General features: G+C 36.2%; 1 protein-coding gene across 1 annotated transcript; it reads right to left on the reverse strand.

Annotated features, from left to right (window-relative positions):
- Positions 1 to 13074: 13074 nt before the first annotated feature.
- Positions 13075 to 21644, reverse strand: LOC120100610 (pancreatic alpha-amylase-like). Its single transcript, XM_039103350.2, has 10 exons — positions 21456 to 21644; positions 20977 to 21123; positions 20034 to 20222; positions 19110 to 19340; positions 17340 to 17473; positions 16583 to 16705; positions 16391 to 16490; positions 15131 to 15249; positions 14898 to 15023; positions 13075 to 13297 (listed from the first exon to the last, which is right to left on the reverse strand). The coding sequence occupies exons 1-10, from the start codon at positions 21621 to 21623 to the stop codon at positions 13108 to 13110; spliced, it is 1527 nt and encodes a 508-aa protein (XP_038959278.1). The 5' UTR covers positions 21624 to 21644; the 3' UTR covers positions 13075 to 13107.
- Between the last annotated feature and the right edge of the window lie 456 nt (positions 21645 to 22100).

The following is a 22100-nucleotide window of genomic DNA, read 5'->3' on the forward strand; positions in this document are numbered from 1 at the left end:
TCCTCGATTAATGCTAGACAATGCCATCCTCTGCTACATACATGTGGTTAGACCCATGGGTCCCTCCATGTGTACTCTTTGTTTGGTGGTTTAGTCCCTGGGAGCTCTAGGGAGTCTGGTTGATATTATAGTTTTTCCTGTGATATTGCATGCCCCATCAACTACTTCATTCCTTTCTCCAACTCCTACAAAGGACTGCCCATACTTAGTCTGATGGTTAGCTGCAGGCATCAGTAAGGCTCTAGCAGAGCCTCTCAGGAGACATCCATATCAAGCTGTCAGCAAGCACTTATTGGCATAAGCAATAGTGACTGGGTTTGGTGGCTGCATATGGGATGGGTCCCCAGGTGGGGCAGTCTGGATGACCTTTCCTTCAGTCTCTACTTCATTCTTTGTCCCTGTATTTCCTCCAGTGCGTATTTTGTTCTCTCTTCTAAGAAGAACTTATGTGTCCAAATTTTGGTCTTTCTTCTTGAGCTCCATATGATCTGTGAAATGTGTCTTGGGTATTGTAAGTAAGATTTTGGGCTAATACTCACTTATCAGTGAGAGCATACCATGTGTGTTCTTTTATGATTGGGTGACCTCACTCAGGATGATATTTTCTAGTCCCATCCATTTGCCTCAAAATTTCCTGAAGTCATTTTTTTAGTAGCTGAGTACTACTCCATTGAGTAAATGTACCACAATTTCTGTATCCATTCCTCTGTTGAGGGACATCTGGATTCTTTCCAACTTCTGGCTATTATAAATAAAGCTGCTGTGAAGAGTGGAGTATGTTCCTTTTATATGTTAGAACATCTTTTGGGTATATGGCCAGGAATCGTATAACTGGGTCCTCAGGTAGCACTATGTCCAATTTTCTGAGAAACCACCAATTTTTTTCAGAGTGGCTGTACCAGGTTGCGATCTCACCAGAGTGGAGGAATATTTCTTTTTCTCCACATCCTCACCAGCACCTGCTATCACCTAAATTTTTTAACTTAGCCGTTCTGATTGTTGTGAGGTGGAATATCAGGGTTGTTTTGATTTGCATTTCCCTGATGACTAAGGATGGTGAACATTTGCTTAGACACTTCTTGGCCATTCGATATTCCTCCATTGAGAATTCTTTGTTTAGCTCTGTACAATTTTGATAGGATTATTTGGTTCTCTGGAGTCTAACTTCTTGAGTTTTCTGTATATATTACATATTAGCCTTCCATCAGATGTATGATTGGTAGTCTAGGTCTTTTTATTGGGGAACTGAATTCATTGATGTTGAGTTATTAAGGGATAGTGATTGTTGTTCCTGTTATTTTGTTAGAGGTGGAATTATGTTTATGTAGCTTTCTTCTTTTAGGGTTTGTTGAGAAAAAGATTACTTTCTGGCCTTCTAGACTGTAGTTTCCCTCTTTGTCTTGGAGTTTTCCATCTATTATCCTTTGTAGGATTCTATTTGTGTAAAGATATTCTGTAAATTTGTTTTTCTCATGGATCACCTTGGTTTCTCCATCTATGGTAACAGAGAGTTTTGCTGGCATTTGTGTTCTCTTAGGGTCTGTATGTCATCTGTCCAGGATCTTCTAGCATTCATAGTCTCTGTTGAGAAATCTGGAATAATTCTGATAGGTCTGCCTTTATATGTTAATTGACCTTTTTCCCTTACTGCTTTTAATATTTCTCTTTGTTTTGTTTATTTAGTGTTTTGACTATTATGTGACTGGAGAAATTTCTTTTCTGGTCCAATCTATATGGAGTTCTGTAGGCTTGTATGTTCACAGGCATTTCTTTCTTTATGTTAGTGTAGTTTTCTTCTATAATTTTATTGAAGAAATTACTGGCCCTTAAAGTTGGGAATCTTGACACTCTTCTATACCTATTATCCTTTGGTTGGATCTTCTCCTTGTGTCCTGGATTTCCTGGATGTTTTGAGTTAGGAGATTTTTTCATTTGACATTATCTTTGATGGTTATGGCCATGTTTTCTCTATCTTCTGTCCCTGAGATTCTTTTTTCTATCTCTTATATTCTGTTGGTAATGCTTGTGTCTGACTCCTGATCTCTTTCCTAGGTTTTCTATCCAGGGTTGTCTCTCTTTCTCATTCTGCTATTGTTTCTATTTCCACTTATAGATCCTGGATAGCTTTGTTCAATTCAATCACCTATTTGGTTGTGCTTTCCTATAATTCTTTAAAGGATTTTTATGTTTCTTCTTAAGGTTTTTTACTTTTTCTCTACTCTGTTCTCCTGTATTTCTTTGAGGGAGTTGTTTATGTCCTTCTTAAATTCCTGTATCATCATCATGAGATGTGATTTTAAATCCAAATCTTGATTGTCCAGTGTGTTGGTATATACAGGACTAGCTGTGGTGGGAGAACTGGGTTCAAATGATGACACATTGTCTTGGTTTCTGTTGCTTACACTTTTGTGCTTGCCTCTCACGATCTGGATATCTCTTGTATTAGTTGGTCTTGCTATCTCTGACTGGAGGTTGTCCCTCCTGTGGTCCTGGAGCCTGTGATCTTAAAAATGAGAGCACTCCTGGGAGACCAGCTCTCTCTGGGCAGCATCAGGGCACACATAGCCATGGGACAGACCCAGCTCTGGGGACAGATGGAGGTGGATGCATATTTTTGTATTCATCATTAAATGTTGAGTCCTTTCATTTTCTCAACATCTTTACTTTTCAATATTTTAAAGCTTTAGAAAGTAATACTATGTAGAAGGTAGCCGTGCTAATGGCTGCACTTCTTATAACACATGGTTTCTCCAAATTAACATTGAATTCTGCACAATTGCCTCAAATCAATTAATGTTCACATGCCAGTGTGTCATACCATCGCCCCCCAAAAATGATATGGACTTAGGCTTTGCATCGTGTAATGTGAAGGTTAGAGAAAAATAACAAAGATAAAGTTTTCAAGTCTGCCAACAAGATCTCTGACAATATTGACACATTTTGAGCCAAAAGTCAGTACTTGTTACAATGTAAATAGAACATTCTGTGCTCCTGGGCATGTTAACATAATCTGTTAACAAACCCCCCAAAAAGGGGAAAAATATCGTGAACGAAACCCATAATGACTATATGATAACATATTATTGGGCAGAAGCTAATTTATCTCAGTTCAAAAATGAGGAAAGAAGAGTGTCTGAAACAAATAAAATAGATTCTATGTTCTTATGCTGGAAGAAAAGTAGATCTTTATTTCCTTACAATGTTACTGACCCAGGTTTTTATTTACATTTCAAATTTGTGCCCCTTCCCAGTTTCCCCTTTGAAATCCCACATCGCATTCATCCTTCCCTTTGCCTCTATGATGATGCTCCCCTACCCAAACATCTGCCTCACCTCATCTCTCTAACATCTCCCTTCACTGAGGCAACAAGACTCCACAAGGCCAAGCTTCTTCCCCCCTTACACTTAAAAATACTACTAATACATAAGCTCATGGGAGGAGATTAAGTGGGAAGGGGAGGGGAGTAAATAGAGGAGGAAAAAGTCTACTTAATTTTCATGTCAACAAGAAATTCAGCAGTGAAGGATTGTGGGCATAACTGTGATGGATTTTCTTAATTAGAATAATTAAAATAGGAAAATCCACCTTAAATATGGAGCATATTTCATTGACACTAGCCCAAATACAAGGGAAGTCCAAGAAAAGTGTTTTGATTTTGACTGTTTTTTGTTTTGTTTTGTTCTTGTACTTCTTCTTCTTCTTCTTCTATTATTTTGAGTTTGTTTAACTGCCAGTGCAGCTTTAGCTGTTAATCCTATTTAGTGCTGATATCAAAACCTAAATTCTCAGTATATGATCACACATTTAATCCAAGCAATTGGGATCCAGAGGCAGACATATCTCTCTGTGTTCAAGTATGTCTAGGGTTACATAGTGAGACAGTGTCCCAAACAAACAAACCTAGATTTCTGAGCCTTCCAACAAGATATAAAGACCATTGCCCTTTCAAACTCCTTCAATACACTTATTGCCAATTTGGAAGTAATAGGAGACTGAACAGAGCAGCTAAGATATCCCAGGTTTTCCAGCATAAAGACAGGCACTGCTCCACTATCAAAGCTGCATCAGATAAGCTAATCTAATAAATCTTTTAGTATCTGCTATTTATTACATTCTTGTAGAGAACCCTGACCAAAATAATAGGAGTGGGAAATAAGAAGAAAGGGAGAGAAGGGAGGGGTGGGTAAAAGAAGGAAAATAAGGAAAGAGAAAAGGAAGAGAGAGGAGAGAGGAATGCAGAGGAGAGGAAAAGTGTTAAAGACTTAGTGGAGACTGCCTACAGAATAGAGAGCTAGGTAAAATTCAAGGGAACAGTTTTAGAAAAAATAAAGAATGCTCTGTGACTTAAGGATTTGGTAAGTGGGATGTCTCTTATCATGTCTACTGCTTATAGAAGGATGCTGGGTAAGGAAAAGCAAACTTTTATGGGCTACCCTGAGTTTGAAGTATCAAATTAAACTTAAATGAAAATTAAAAAAAATATTTAAGGTAGATATGAAGACTTGGGGATACAGGTCAGTGAGAAATGGAATTGTCAGCACTGTCAAACACACACACACACAAACACACACACAGGGTGTACAAAGTGTTAATTCTGTGTATGTTTTCAGAGCTAACTATGGTATTGAACGTCCAGTTGACATGCTTCTCTTTGAGTAAATATTTTTGACCTTCCCTCAAAATGTATTCTACATTAATAAAACTATCATTAATACATTGGGTCTTTTTTAAGTATTATTTTTTAGCTACTTAAAGTCATGTTTATTCTATTTAACTTCTGTGGAATTTAAGATGAAAAAATACACAAGTGGTATATGCTTAAACAGCACATTTTAAATTTAGCACTGGTTTTATAAAGTAAATTGTTGTAGCAAATATTTAAACTCAATCAGGGGTTTCTATACTCCCTTTGATTATTCAGTTCCCAGATATAAAACACATAACCTTTACATTTATAATAACCCTTTAATCACCACTAGAGTTGGGTAGATCTCTGCCTTCTAAGCTACTAATGTGTATTTCCTATCGATGGTCTCCACTTATAACTTGCTCTGTTTAGTCTGGTCTGTTCTTAACTCTAATTGGCCATTCCTCATGGCCATGTTTTCATATTAACCTAACCCATATTCCATGTGTCTTCTCTATCAGCCCTCCTTCCCTGCCCTTCCATCTCATGGTCCTGACTAAGACCTCAAGACTGGGAACCAAAACCTCACCTACCTCCCTTCCACTCAGATAAAGGTTGTCCGCATCTATATTCAACCAATACGTTAAAATTAAGAAGCAATTTCCCTTATGAATATCGATGCAAAGATACTCAATAAAATTATTGCAAACTGAAACCAAGAGATCATCAAAACAATCATCAATCATGATCAAGTAGGCTTCATTCCAGGGATGCAAGGATAGTTTAATATATGGAAAACCATCAACGTAATCCACTATATTAACAAACTGAAAGAACAAAAGCACATGATCATTTCATTAGATGCTGAGAAAGCATTTGACAAAATTCAACACCCTTTCATGATAAAAGTCCTGGAAAGAACAGGAATTCAAGGCCCATACATGAACATAGTAAAAGCCATATACAGCAAACCAGTAGCTAATATTAAACTAAATGGAGAGAAACTTGAAGGAATCCCACTAAATCAGGGACTACACAAGGCTGTGCACTCTCTCCCTACTTATTCAATATAGTCCTTGAAGTCCTAGCCAGAGCAATAAGACAACAAAAGGAGATCAAAGGGATAAAAACTGGAAAGCAAAAAGTCAAAATATCACTATTGGCAGACAATATGATTGTATATGTAAGTGATCCCAAAAGTTCCACCAGAGAACTACTAAAGCTGATAAACAACTTCAACAAAGTGGCTGGGTATAAAATTAACTCAAATAAATCAGTAGCCTTCCTCTACACAAAATAGAAACAAACCAGGAAGAAATTAGGGAAACGACACCAATCATAATAGTACAAATTGATATAAAATACCTTGGTGTGACTTTAACAAAGCAACTGAAAGATCTATATGATAAGAACTTCAAGCCTATGAAGAAAGAAATTGAAGAAGATCTCAGAAGATGGAAAGATCTCCTGTGCTCATGGATTGGCAGGATTAATATAGTAAAAATGGCCATTTTACCAAAAGCAATCTACAGATTCAATGCAATCCCCATCAAAATACCAATCCAATTCTTCACAGAGGTAGACAGAACATTTTGCAAATTCATCTGGAATAAAAAAAAAAGAATAGCCAGGATAGCTAAAGCTATCCTCAACAATAAAAGGACTTCAGGAGGAATCACTATCCCTGACTCAGCAGTATTACAGAGCAATAGTTATAAAAACTGCCTGGTATTGGTACAGGAACAGGCAAATAGACTATTGGAATAGAATTGAAGACCCAGAAATGAACTCACACACCTATGGTCACTTGATTTTTGACAAAGGAGTCAAAACCATCCAATGGAAAAAGGATCGCATTTTCAGCAAATGGTGCTTGTTTAACTGGAGGTCAGCATGTAGAAGAATGCAGATCGATCCAATCTTGTCACCCTGTACAAAGCTTAAGTCCAAGGTTAATTAAGAACCTTCACATCAAACAAAATACACTCAAACTGATAGAAGAAAAAGTGGGGAAAAGTCTCGAACACATGGGCACTGAAGAAAATTTCCTCAACAAAACACCAATGGCTTATGCTCTAAGATCAAGAATCGACAAATGGGACCTCATAAAACTACAAAGCTTCTAGAAGTCAATGGAAACTGTTGTTAGGACAAAATGACAACCAACAGATTGGGAAAAGATCTTTCCCAATCCTACAACTGATAGAGGGCTTATATCCAAAATATACAAAGAACTCAAGAAGTTAGACTGCAGGAAGAAAAATAACACTATTAAAAAATGGGTTCAGAGCTAAACAAAGAATTCACAGCCGAGGAATGCCGAATGGCTGAGAAACACCTAAAGAAGTGTTCAACATCTTTAGTCATAAGGGAAATGCAAATCAAAATAACCCTGAGATTTCACCTCACACCAGTGAGAATGGCTAAGATCAAAAACTCAGGATGTGGAGAAAGAGGAACACTCCTCCATTGATGCTGGGATTGCAGATTGGTAAAACCATTCTAAAAATCAGTCTGGAGGTTCCTCAGAATATTGGACATAGAACTACTTGAGGACCCAGCTCTACCTCTCTTGGGCATATACCCAAAGATGCTCCAACATATAACAAAAACACATGCTCGACTATGATCATAGCAGCCTTCTTTATAATAGCCAGAAGCTGGAAAGAACCCAGATGCCCTTCAACAGAGGAATGGATACAGAAAATGTGATGCATCTACACAATGGAATACTACTCAGCTATCAAAAACGAGTTTATGAAATTCGTAGGCAAATGGATGGAACTGGAAAATATCATCCTAAGTGAGGTAACCCAATCACAGAAAAACACACATGGTATGCACTCATTGATAAGTGGTTATTAGCCCAAATGCTTGAATTATCCTAGATGCACAGAACTCATGAAACTCAAGAAGGATGACGAAAATGTGAATGCTTCACTACTTCTTTGAAAGGGGAACAAGAATACCCTTGGGAGGGAATAGGGAGGCAAAGTTTAGAACAGAGGCATAAGGAACACCCATTCAGAGCCTGCCCTACATGTGGCGTATACATATACAGCCACCAAACTAGATAAGATGGTTGAAGCAAATAAGTGCAGGCTGACAGGAACTGGATGTAGATCTCTCCTGAAAATCACAGCCAGTATATGGCAAATACATTGGCGAATACCCGCAGCAAACCACTGTACTGAGAACGGGAAGAAGAAATCAGAGAAAGGACTGAAAGAGCTTGAAGGGGCTCAAGACTCCATATGAACAACAATGCCAAGCAACTAGAGCTTCCTGGGACTAAGCCACTACCTAAAGACTATACATGGACTGACCCTGGGCTCCAACCTCATAGGTAGCAATGAATAGCCTAGTAAGAGCACCAGTGGAAGGGGAAGCCCTTGGTCCTGCCAAGACTGAACCCCCAGTGAATGTGATTGGTGGGGGGAGGGCGGTAATGGGAGGAGGATGGGGAGGGGAACACCCATATAGAAGGGGAGGGGGACAGGTTAGGGAGATGTTGGCCTGGAAATAACAATCAAAATGTAAATAAGAAATACTCAAGTTAATAAAGCTTTAAAAAAGGAAAAAACAGAGTATATTTATCCTCTCAATGCTTTTTATCCTTATACTTATAGGTCTTTGGTTTCCTCTTAATTTCAACTTCTTAGAAAAGAAAAACAATAAGTAAAGAAAAAAAGAAATGTATATAAAAAATATCCAAGTTAATAAAGATGGAGGAAAAAAAAGAAGCAAGATCATCACGTGTTTTTGTGTAGATTCTCTTGTCTCAGACCTTGGGGTCTGTATTTGTCATTACAATACACAGCAAAGGACCAAACTTTAGCAGTAAATACTTCAAAAAATGATTCTAGGTTATTTTGATATTACTATAATTACTGAATTGTAAGTACTAAAACTAGTACAAAAATACTCCTTGAAAAGAAACTGATAAACTAGAAGAGGACTCTAACAATATGTTTAAAAAGATGATGGATTCATAAGAGCACCAGAAGGATAACACTTCTGGAGATCTTTTTGTCTAGTTCTGCCTTTCTGTCTTGTCTGGTTATTTAAGCTTCTTTTGTTACTGTAAAGAATATATATATATATATATATATATATATATATATATATACATATATATATATATATATTGGTTTCCAATTTTGCTATTATATGTCTGGTTTGTGTATAAATGTATATGTATCTATTTCACAATGTCTTTCCTGTGCTGGGTGTTTTTATCTTATTTTTACTGCTTATATTTTTTGGTTGTTTGGTCCCCTTTCTCCCTTTCTGTTTTCCTTACTACTACTATTATCATTATTATTATTATTATTATTATTATTATTATTATTATTATTATTATTATTTGTTTCTAACAATGGAGTAACAGAAAGCTAGATGTCTAGTGATGAGAAGGATCTGGGCAGGGAGGACAAATAGTGACAAAATATATTTGATAAACAAAATATATTTCAATAAAAAGGAAAACACAAAAAAGGCATCTATTACTGTTCTGGGGTTGCTGCTCTAGATCCTCCATAAAACACATATTTAGGAAATAAAACCTGGTGAATACAAAAACTATACACTAAAATCAGCCACCAGTAGGACTCTGTGAGATTGTAGAAAACAATTTTTGAATCAGAGGTGAACAGTATTAAACTAGCTGAAAATAGGGAAAAAATTACCCTGAAAGTGGCATACAGTATGAGTATTGACTATATTGTGATCAAGAGATACAAGGACCAGAGGCAGCATTTTAGGCTGGGGAACAGAAGGAATGTGCAGGAGGGTATACAGGTAAGATACTCTGCCTATAAAGCATTACAATTATAAAGTGATAATCTAAAAGACATCAGAGAGGGGCAAGTCAGGCAAGTAACGTGTCAGCATATAGACAGGACACATGCTTAAACTTATTTACAAAAGGAAGGTGTTCTGAATGTGGTCTCAATTGCTCATACAGTAAGAACAGGAATTCATGACACTAAAATGCTTCTATATACCAACGAAAAATGCCAAGAAGCAAGTAATGAGATTGGTTACAAAATATAATACATTTTAGTATTGTTAGTATTGTGGAATAAAAAGGTATTTTTTCTTGAAATAACTCCTTATAATACAAATTGTAAGAAAATGGGATAATGGGTGAGGTAAAAAGGCTGAAGCCCTGAGGGCAAGCAGAAATAGAAATAGGCAACCTAGGGAGGTAGGAGTTTAGGAACACCCTCCAGAATATACCAAAGTCCTGGGAGGTGAGAGACTCTCAGGTCTCAAAGGACCCTAGATGAAGTGCACTGCAGTGATGAGAGAGAACTTGTACAGCCCACCGCGAGCAGAAAGACAGGGCATCAAGTAAGGAATGGGGTTGCCATTCCACAGTCAAAGCTCTGATTCATTGTTGTTCCTGTCTGAAAGAACTGCAGGAGGGAAATCTAGAAAAGCCTGGGAAAAGAAGATACAGCAACAAGCCCAAAGCAGGATCCAGCTGAAGAGGAGGCCCCAAGACTTGACACCATTACAGGCCATGGTGTATTCACAAAAAGGGGACCTATCAAGACTGTCCTCCAAAATACCCTCCAAGCAAGTGAAAGTCAGAAGCAGATATGTGCACCCAACCAATGAAAGGAAGCTGCTGACCCTTCTGGTTAAATTAGGAAAAAGCTGGAGGAAGTTGAAGAGGAAGACAATCCTGTAGGAGGACCAGAAATCTCAATTAACCTGGACCCCAGGATGTCTCAGACAGTAGATTCCCACCCAGGCAGCATACATCAGCTGATATGAGGAGCCCAACACAAATACAGCAGAGGATGCTGACTCTGTGTTCAGTCAGAGAAGATACACCTAACTCATAAGAGACTGGAGGGCCCAAGGAGTTTAGAAGTATGGTAAGGTAGGTAGGGTGGGGACATCCTCATGGAGACAGGCAGGAAAGCAGGGGTGGGGAGAAGGTATGGGATGTGAAACAGTCAGAGAATGGACCAGGAGGAGAATAAAATCTGGAGTGTCAAAAAAAAAAAGAAAAAAGTTAAAGAAAAAGGAATAGAGGGAGCTGGAGAGATGCCTCAGTGGTTAAGAGCACTGAATGCTCTTCTAAAAGTCCTGAGTTCAAATCCCAGCAACCACATGGTGGCTTATTCCCATCTGTAATGGGAACAGATGCCCTCTTCTGGTGTGTCTGAGCAGCTATAGTATAATATAAATATAATAAATAATTAATTTTTTAAAAAAGAGAGAGGAAATAAATAATTTTTTTAAAAAGAAATAAAATGGCCACTAGATGAAAGTGAACAATGACAAATTTAAAAGTAACAATAGCGTGTTTAATAACGGAGTGGAATTTATTGAAAATAATTTGTCCTACAATATGTGGGAGAACAAGAAGGAAAACATATTAATGGTAAAAAAAAAAAAACAATATTTCCTAGGACGCCATCCAAAATTCTGAGTATTTCCTTGGGAAAAAAATTTGATTTCAGCTAATGCATAGTAAATTTTGGATTTATGTATGTGATTACATGTGCATTTTATTATTTCAACCTATTCAAGTTCATTATTTAAGACTATTAGTAAAAGAAAAATAAACTTTAAAAAATGAGTTATATATGAGCCAGCAACATAGTACATACAGTACAAGTAAGAGCGTTCCAGTTCTTCATATCCTGACCCATGACTCCAGTAGAATCGCCCTGCTCTACCAGTGGACATGTGGGTATCCAGAACCACCGGGCAGGTCCGAGGGCAGACCACGAATTTCCTCAGAGTCCCTTCAACTTGCCCCAACAGTACATCCTTCACTCATCTCCATGTCCCAGACCACAACTCTGGAAGAATATCCTTGCTCTACCAGAGATCATGAGTTACCCAGAATCCCAGAGGCCATGCCAGTTCCTAAAACCCCAGTATCCCAAAGGCAAAACCAGTATCCTAAACATCAGAGGTCATGCAAACTGCCAAATTCCCAGCAGAGTCACCCTACTGAACAAGAGGACTCCCAGGTCACAAGAGCCACAGGCCACTCATAGCAACAGACCAACAAAGAAGCATAGGTAAGAATTGTGGAATGAGGAAACTTTTCTCTGGGACAATTAATTATGAAATAAATTTAAAGAAAAGAGTCATGGGATGAAATTGAACAATGATGGATATACAAGTGGCCAAAGGCATATTTAATGAATAAATTAGATTGTCAAATAAATGTATTAAAATAATTATTCATACTTGAAAAAGAATACATGAAGTAATGTGTACTAATAATAAAGTAAAACCTTTGTCAGTGGTGATTAAGGGATCTGAGAATTTATTAGGAAAAATATTTAAACTTTTCCTAATGCTTAGGATATCTAGAATGTTGTTATTTGATGAATCTATGTGATTTTTATTGTATATATTTCTTTATTTATACCTCAAATATTATTCCCTTTCCTAGTTTCCTGTTCATAAGCCCCCTATCCCCGTGACATCCCTTATAAGGATATCCCCCCTCCACCCACCCTTACCACTGCCCCAACATTCCCCTGCACTGGCCTTCCAACCTTGGCAGGACAAAGGGCTTTCCCTTCAACTGGTGCCCCAACAAGGGTATTCTCTACTACATATGCAGTTGGAGCCCTGGGTCAGCTCATGTACAGTCTTTCGGTATGGCTTAGTCCCTGGAAGCTCTGTTTGGTTAGCATTGTTGTTCTTAAGGGGCTGCAAGCCCCTTCAGCACTTTCAAACCTTCCTCTAATTCCCCCAAAGAGGATCCCATTCTCAGTTCAGTGGTTTGCTGCTAGCATTCGCCTCTCTATTTGACATGCTCTGGTGATGTCTCTTGGGAGAGATCTATATCTGGTCCCTTTCAGTGTGCACTTCTTAGCTTCATCAACCTTATCTAGTTTTGGTGTCTGTATATATATGGGCCACATGTGGGGTAGGCTCTGAGTGGCCATTCCTTCAGTCTCTTCTCTAAACTTTGCCTCCATAGCCCCGCCTATGGATATTTTTGTTCCCCTTGTAAGAAGGAGTGGAAGCATCTGCATTTGGTCTTCCTTCTTCTTGAGCTTCCTGTGGTCTTTGGAATGCATCTTGGGCAATTCAAACTTTTGGGCTAATATCCACTTATCATTGAATGCATACCATGTGTGTTCTTTTAAGATTTGTGCCTATTAGTTTATTGTTTATGATTATTACTACAAGGAAATAAACTCCAAGAATTAAGGGACACGTGAGATAGCAACATAGGACAGCAGATAAACAGACCTTCCAGGGAAAACTGATGAATTCAGTTTGATCAGCACAGCTCAGGGGAAAAGGCAGAGAGGTTATGCCATGGCACAGGGTTGTTCAAACATCCTACATTCATTCCAGTGCACAGAAGACACAGCACACATGCACACATGATAATAAAGCAACAATATAGAAATTAAAAATATAGTATGGAGTACGAAAATGAAACACACGCAATTGGTGCTGAATCTAAATCTCTTTAATTTGACTCTTACAACTTTGAGTCGGCATGGATTGCAATGAATGGGTCTTCAGCAGAGTTACTAATAGAGAAGTGAGCTTTGCCATCACTGCCAACATTTACTTTAAGTCCAGTGCAATTGCCATTGACTTTATCTCCTGAAATGACATCACAGTATGTGCCAGCAGGAAGACCAGTCTGTAGAGTGCTTGACAAAGCCCTGAAAAAATAGTATTTAATTTATATTTAAGCAGAGAGATTATATATATATGTATATATATATACATATATATATATACCCACAAAATAATAAATACCCCAACATTATGGTATAGAACAAGGAGGACTCAGAGCTCAGTTAGAGGTTCCAAATATAAAAATATGTGCTAGTGGGAACAAGTCAGTTCTCTACACCAAAGGCATTGTTTTAAATGTATGCTAGATTTTTGGCCTGTAATGGCCATGCAGAGAAACACAGAGAACACAGTGACACTCAACACTACAGCCTTCCTGTGAGGCCTGTCACTGTTTCCAGTCTGTCCTTTGCTGGACTTACACTCTGATAATTCATTTTAATTTTAATAGCATTAATTCTTCAAAACTTCTTCTGTTACATGATGCCACAAATAATTTTCCCTAAAATTAAACATAATATAACATTTCTATGGATACATACAAGTGTGTAGTAGAAAATTGTCTACATGACATTATTCAAATTCTCCTACTAAACAATCAACCATGTGCTCTTTCAGAAAAAAAATGTTTTACATACTTTAATTATTTTCTTGTAGTAAATGAAGTGTGCTTTTTGGAAAAGTATTATCAACCTGATAGAAAGACGATTTTAAATTGAGACAGTTCACTGGCTCCCAAAGAGATTCTCTAAGTTAGAATTCTTTTTGTTGTCGTTGTTTTTGTTTGTTTGTTTGTTTTGTTTCTGAAACAGGGTCTCTATATATAGCCATGGCTGTACTGAAACTCACTATTCAGATCAAGGTGGACTCATATATGCAACAATATGGGTACTTCTGCTTTTTCTATTCTCAGATGAAAGGCTGTGAGCACCACTCTTGGCATCTGACCTAGTGTTCTACAGGTGAAGAAGCCATAAGAGAAGATTCCGAGGTTTTACAGGTGAGTAGACAATACTGAGTTTTTAAAGGCAGAGTAAGCAAACATTTGAAGAAACTCATATACCACATGCAAGTACACAATGCCTTAAATAAATTAAAACACATAAAGAATTCAGACTCTGTAGAATGGATCAATATAGAAGTAATAACCAAAGGTACTGGAGAAAGTATTCCAATACAAATATGACACATTGTTTTATGATGTTAAGATGTAAGTTGTTTACTCTTGATATGCTTTGTGAAATGTTTCAAAAGAGCTTGTAAATATGAATGCATGCTATGCCATTGTAAGCTGTAGTTAAAGATCACAAAATAAAATTTTATTAACACAGAGGAAAAACAAGAATTCATATATCATTTTTCTTATGTACACTGAACATCTATTTGTGGCTTAATATCTTTGTCTAAAAGATTTTTTCACATACGAAAAATATAAATGAACAGGGAAAGAAAAGAACCATCCTGGAGGGCTAGAGAGATGGCTCAGTGGTAAGAGCACTGATTGCTCTTCCAGAGGTCTTGAGTTCAATTCCCAGTAACCACATGGTGGCTCAAAACCATCTGATCCCCTCTTCTGACGTGTCCAACATCTACAGTGTACTCACATAAAATAAATGAATCTTTTTTTAAAAAAAGAATCCTGGAGTGCAAAATTATACAATCCTTTTTAAATTAATATCCACTTACCAGTCATCATTGTTAAAGACAATGAATCCTCTGTTTCCTCTGCTAAAAGCCACTTGGTTGCTGCCATTATCCCACCAGTTTGCAAAAGGCTGACCGTTGACTACATTCCTGAAGGCAACCATGTTCCTAAAAACAGAGTATCTCATGAAATGCTGGTACCCTTTAATTCAACAGTTTAAAATGAAAGGTTAAACAAATTCTTTATTAGACAAGATCTGTAGGAGACATCCCACCTGATTTGACGCCATCGATGTTCACAGACCCAGTCATTGCCACAAGTAGTGTCTGGATTAATGGTCACTTCTTTTGTTACTCCATTGTTATTAGGTGGTCCAATCCAGTCATTCACATCCTTAATTATTAAAAGCATAACATCATTTGAATGCCTGTAGCTCCCTGATTCTTGCCACTACAGAAAGTCAAAACCAAGCCCACCATGCTAATTCTGTCTCTGCAGTGGGTAATTATTATCTAAGTACTTCATTGTTTTCAGAGATCTTCACTGAGTTCTTCTGTGCAAATGAGGTTCTCTACAACCCTATTATAAATAATTCCAGTTATTCCCTGAAATATTTCCATCACTATATGTTGCAAGAATCTGCCTCAGTGTATGCATAAAAGAGAAACTTAGTTCTTTGCTAGTATAAAATTAAAATCATCTATGAAAATGCTTTTAATGTAACAATTTTTAAGTTAATGTTTGTTGATTTCTTACCAATAGCTTATAAAATTTGCTTTATATAATTTAATATGAACTTCATTATGTGTATCAAAGTATAAGTGAGCTTCTTATAATGCCTAAATATTTGAATATACCTCGAGAAAAGACAATTCTACTCATGAAAGCACTTCAAAAAGAGAATAAATTTCACAACACAGCAAAGGGATTGCATTCAAAGAAAATAAAAACGTATTTGGCAAATTTATACAAAAGTCAAATTTTTGTATATAATTGATGTGTCTCTATAAGGCTAATAATTTCCACTTATATATAATATTTCACATAGCCTATAAGATGCCTGATAGCCTCATTACTTATTTGAATTCTGAAATTGTTTAAATGCATGCAGCTAATTAACAAATACATATTGGGTATAATTCAAGGCATCCATGGTTTTCTTCATCAAATCACTCTTCTGTGATTGTCATAAGTGCCTATCCACCATAATTTTCTTAACCACCCTCAAATCAGATGATTTCTAATTCCACAGGAAAAATAAAAGTATTTTCAGATGATGTTAACAGGCACTATTCAATGTTAAATCTGTGAGTCAGGGCTTTACTGGGAGTACATATTTTCATTCTGTGTATGTTAGTATGTCAGCATTTCCTTTGACTACCTAGTATTTCATCATCCTCCCTTTAGAAAGCGCAAGTGAATAAACACTTAATAATAATTTTCATATGCTGTAACTTCATATGAAATTAAAATAAAATCACTTCCTCTTCGAGATTATAAAATGCTTTGAATAATGCTTTTGAATAAGACTTACTTTTCCATTCTGGAAATTTCTTGTCCATCGGTAACTTGACATTACTCTGGTGAATCCATAAGGATGAGCCAACATAAATCCAACTGCCATTTTATACATTCTGAAAGTTTCAAAATAATATTACAGCAGAAGTAAATAATACATCATTCTCACTAAATCCAGGTCCCACAGCAGCAGTGAACATAGTCCTACCTAGCATCCCAGAATGTCAGGATGGATGCTCCTCCAGCACCATGTCCTCGCTGATTGTCATGGTTGTCCACAAACACAAGGGCTCTGTCAGTAGGCACAAAACCCCAACCTTCTCCCCAGTTCCTGCATTTAAAAAACACATTATGTTTTTCACAATAACATAAACATGGCATCCACAACTATCTAAATAAATCATAATTTCATAAGAAGTATTTTCTATTGATATGCATATAAATAAATTTCCATGATAATATACACAGGGATTTTACCCACTTTTAGGCCTTAGTGCATAATATTTTGTTCTAAATTTATCCTTTAGATTTTTTTGTATTGTAAGTTTATGCACTTGAGAATTGAGAAATCCATATTACATAATATAGAATGAAAGTTTGCATTTAAATTACAAACTCAAAATTTTCAATGCTTTAATAGAACAAAATGATATTCCATACTGTGGCCACATTATATGGATCATTTCAGAGTATACATATTCTTGGAATATGAGTCTATCTTTCCTTGGGTACTCTTAGGATCTAGTGGACTTATCTAAACCAGACAAAACTAAGTGATACTTTGGATTTCTGCAGCTACCAGGTGATGATGTCTCAAATGAAAAATATGATTCATTGAAGGTTAATGAACACTAAGCCTGACTAATAAACAACAACTTAAATTGCAATATTTGGAGATATACCCTGTTAATGCCAAATGACAACAGACATACGATAGAACAGGTGATGCAGTGGTATATATTTACTTTAAATAAGACATCTTCTCTCCATTCCACTTGCGGATAACTGTGCCAAGTTTTGCACCAAACTTGAATTCTGTCACGCGACCATTTCCAAAGTACTCACTACCTTTAATTGCCTCACCACCAAGATCAATGACCTATGAGAGAATTTGGGCAAGTGTCATTTTAAATATATCTTTAAATCATATTATTGAAAGATAATGTCATTTAGAATTATTTAAAATAGTTCTGTTTTATTTGAATGTTACTAATGGCTTTTGAAACACCTACATTCTGATTTTATTAATAAACCATACATCAAAATATTGAAGGAAGCCAAACTACAAACCATATTACAAAGGGGACATTTTTATGCTTGAGGATGACTGCCAGAAGGGAAAATTCACTAGTAACATTTGATGTCTTCTCAACAATAGAAGCGCTTATAAACTCATCATCTTCTTAGGAAATTAGAGATACTAAAGCATCATTCTCAGTATACTTCAAGTGATATTATTGCTAAAGAAAAGGCTTCATCTGCTTGCTTTAAACACTTACAATGCTGATAACATGAGACAAAACTCAAAATCAGAAAGATTGGCTTAGGCAATAAGCATTATGAATTATCTGTCTTATAAATGATATCTTTGAATATAAGAGATGGGTTAATAAAATTAGCACTTGAAATACTATTACTGATTCAACAAGTGCTTGATGACAGGAGCCAGGCATAGCTGTCCTCTGAGAGGCTCTGCTAGCACCTGACTAAGACAGATGCAAATACAGCCCATCATCACAGTGAGCCCAGGGACCCCAAAGGAAGAGTTAAGGGAAGGACTGAAGGAGCTAAAGGGGGTTGTAATCCTATAGGAAAAACAATATCATTTAAGAGACTCCCTGTCAGATCTCCCAGGTACTAAACCATAAAGCAAAGAGTACACATGGAATGACCATGGCTCCAGCCGCATATGTAGCAGAGGACTGACTTATCTAGACTTAATGGAAGGGAAGGTCTTTGATTCTGTGGGGGTTTCATGTACCAGTGTACAGAGATGCTAGAGTGGTGAGGCTGAGAGGATGGGCAGGTGGGGAAGCACCCTCATAGATGCAAAGAGGATGAAGATAGGATGAGGGGTTTGTGGAGGTAAGAGCTAGAAGGGAGACAGCATTTGAAATATAAATAAATAACCAATTTAAAATGAAGAATTTAATATGTTCTTTCTGATTAACAACATTTGTAATGACAAAATGATAAGACTAAACATGACTGAGTTAATAACTATATTGTTAAGTATAAGAACAGAGGAAATATGCTATCTCGCGTACAAAATGACTACAATTATGAAAATCCCATGGGACTTTAAATCCTATGCAAAGAACTATAGAAATCCAAGGAGAGCTGGGTACAGGGAGTCTTCCTGAGGAACGAACACAATTGTTTGTGCAATACCAACATGTCAACCATGAAAATGAACATATGGGGAGGAATATTGGAGCTGAATTACTTACATATGAAACACTGTGAACTTTATCAGTATTATGTGTCTGAGATTATATATATATATATATAAAATATGTGTGTGTTCATATTCATACATACATACATATAAACATACACACACACTTGTAAACATATACATATATAATAAGAGTAAGTAAAAACACAGAGACCTTGATCCTGAAGGAAAGTCTGGAAATGTACATGAAAGTATTTAGAGGTAGGAAAGGGAGGGAGAAATGTTGTAATTAAAGTATAATATCAAAACTTAAAAAAAATCCCATATAAAGTTGTACCTCTTGGAAAATGAAAGGTCTGCTTCCTTGGGAGAACCATTTTGTATTTAGATTATGTAGTTTGTCCAAAACTGCCTTTATGTCTCCAGGCCACATGTGCTTAGCAGCATCAAGTCTGAACCCTGCTACACCAATGTCAATGAGATGGTTCATATAGTCAGCCACCTTGGTACGAACATAATCTTTATCAAGTGCAAGATCCAGAAGGCCAGACAGACGACAATTTCTGACCTGTTGGAGCAAAGCAGGGTTGATTTATAAAAAGTCATTTCTGTCTGAGGGTGCATTTCTTCATTCAGTCATTCACACATTTATCAATAGCAAATTTTATATGGGTTTTGATTGGGACATGAAATGTGTTGATAATCTAATGTGGACACAGACTAAATTTTTTGTAACTATAGAAAACATCAGAGATTTAAATAAGTGAGCATTTTAGTTGGTTCATTCTCATTCCTGATCCTCCTTTTTATTCCTCTCTTTCTCTGTCTCTCCTTCTCTCCACATCTTCTTCTCCATTTCTCTTTTACTCTTCCCTCTTTTCTCTTTATTTTACATAGGTCAAAAATCAACGCCAAGAAGTTGCTCATATTAAGTACACTGCTACAAAATTGAAACTGTTCAGTATTTGAAGGATGTTTCTACATATATTTGTACTTCTTATGTTTTCCATTTTATCATGTTTATATAATTGATAAAACCAAGTATTTAATTTTTCAGAAAAAAAATTGAGAGAACACTCCTGCCTTTATCATTGACTTTAGTGTATCCTTACAAAAAATATAAAAATATTTTTTCTTTCTATTTTTCATCATTCTGCCTTAGTAATATTCTTTTCTTCCTATGTGCAGTGGCATTTTATAAATTTCTGTGCATATGTAGAAGCATAGACAGTTCTTTATTTCCATCACTATCTCTTATTACCTGATTGGCATCATTGTAGTTATTAATTTCTCCATTACATTTATTATCGTTAAAATCCCAAGCAGAGTATGGAACTGCTGAGAATTCCCTGTTATTAGGATTGAAGTAACTTCCACAGGTACTGTGTGTTCCTGCACTATTGCCCGAGCCACACATGTGATTAATGACAGCATCCACATAAATCCGGACCTAACAAAGAAAAGTGCGTACTTCAGTTAGACTCAAAACTCTATAGTGTCCTTACAGTTTTCACAGCAAAGCTCTAAAACACTTCTTTGCTGCTTTGTAGATTCACTTTAGAATAGTGAGTCAATTGAAAAACTTCTGTGAAATAAAACCAACTGGAGTCATACTAAGTAAAAAAGAATATAGAGATCTCAAGGAGAAAGAAACAGAAACAACCATAACTACAAACAAAAGTTCAATTTTTGAGGATCGAGGAAATGTTATAAATTTGAAACGCTATTGTGTTTGACATTTTACAGGGTTACAAAGAGAAAGAACTTAGCTTCATCTATACACTACGTCACTAAAAACCAGAGGGAAGTTACATGTCTCTTCATTATAGAACAAAGCTAGTATTTACCACCTAAAATAATGATGGAGGAAGAAAGCCTAAGAATTGTGGCTAGAAAGAGAAATCACATAAAAATTACTTAATCCTCACATATGAATCAATGCCCATAGAAAGAGATTAGGACATTCTAATAGCTTTGCTTTTAAAAGTCAAAGTTTTACTTTATAAGAACTATTATTTCAACTTCAAATCATACGTATTCAAGGATTTCAAAAGCTGACAAATAAGATAGAACTGAATTCTCAATAACACATAATATATAAAGAAAAATTTAAAAATGTAAAACCTGATCTAACAGAAGTAACTAGACACAAAATAGAAATATTTCTTATGAAATCATTTTAAAGAAAATGTGTCTTCACTTACACCAACATTGTTGCACCTCGTCACCATGTCTTTGAATTCATTTTCATTTCCAGACCTTGAGCAAATTTTGTAGCTGATTGGTTGATATCTTTCCCACCAAGGCCTTGATGGATTATTAATTATAATATTTTCATTGGGTGGAGAGACCTACAAATATAACAGTTATAATTAGTATCAGATTATGGCTCACTTTATGTACCATACCTAAATCTTGTAGAAAGCTGTAATTAATCAGACATTACTTCTCAACCTATAAGCACTCACATTTGTTGATTAACAATCACCAGAAATAATGGATGGACATTGCAGAGGTCCTCCTGATATTCTACAATAAGTCTAAAGGTTCTAGAACTACCAAAATTTTTCCTTTCTCAGCAAAGTTATGTGTGAGATGAAGTTGTGCTCTAATGTCACTAGTCTTGATTAGAATATTATATGGGCATAGTAAGCTCTGCATTTAATTTGTGAGGTTATCTTACCTGCACCCCTGCAAATCCCTTAGGTGCTAAGTACCGCTCACATTCCTTGGCAATATCAGCCCAGCGCCACTCGAACAGGTGGACAATAGCAGTCCTCCCATCCGCAGTGTGTGGGTCATATTGAGCCCAGCAGAACCCAATGAGGGAAAGCAGCAGAACGAACTTCATTTTGCTTTGAAGTTGTCAGTGTTCTCTCTAGCAACTATTTATATTTCTGCAAAAAGTACATTCTCCAACGTAAATTTTCATGAGTAAATATTTAAAGTGCAATCTCTCATTTGAAAGAGATTAGGAGTATTGATGTGCACAGCTGAAGGTTCTTCAGAAACTCTCATGGAAAATAAACTTGATTCTTTCAAATATCAATAATTAATTGAGTGATATTAGATAGTATTTGTTTATGATCTCTACCAACAAGTACAATGAGAATTTCAACTGAAATAAAAAATGTATCTGAGAATTTTCATTTCTAAAACTTTGTACTGCACCATATCAGATAGAAATGGGATTATCAATTCATTTCTTTTTGTTCTCCCACTTAAGAATTTTTGTTTCAATATTTTCATTGAATTTTATTAAGCTGAAAAGTATTATGGCATGAACCTACTATTTCAGTAAAAAGAGAATTAAAAAGTTAAGATTTTG

Source organism: Rattus norvegicus, chromosome 2 (genome assembly GCF_036323735.1).
Source record: "Rattus norvegicus strain BN/NHsdMcwi chromosome 2, GRCr8, whole genome shotgun sequence".
Classification (NCBI taxonomy): Eukaryota; Metazoa; Chordata; class Mammalia; order Rodentia; family Muridae; genus Rattus; species Rattus norvegicus.

What these genes read in the sequence shown, in the direction of transcription:
- LOC120100610 (XM_039103350.2), bottom strand. Translation starts at nt 21,623, where the DNA reads ATGAAGTTCGTTCTGCTGCTTTCCCTCATTGGGTTCTGCTGGGCTCAA. An exon ending in AGGGATTTGCAGGGGTGCAG is followed by an intron (nt 21,124 to 21,455) that starts GTAAGATAACCT and finishes TTATATTTGTAG; the next exon opens with GTCTCTCCACCCAATGAAAA. An exon ending in ACTACAATGATGCCAATCAG is followed by an intron (nt 19,341 to 20,033) that starts GTAATAAGAGAT and finishes TTGCTCCAACAG; the next exon opens with GTCAGAAATTGTCGTCTGTC.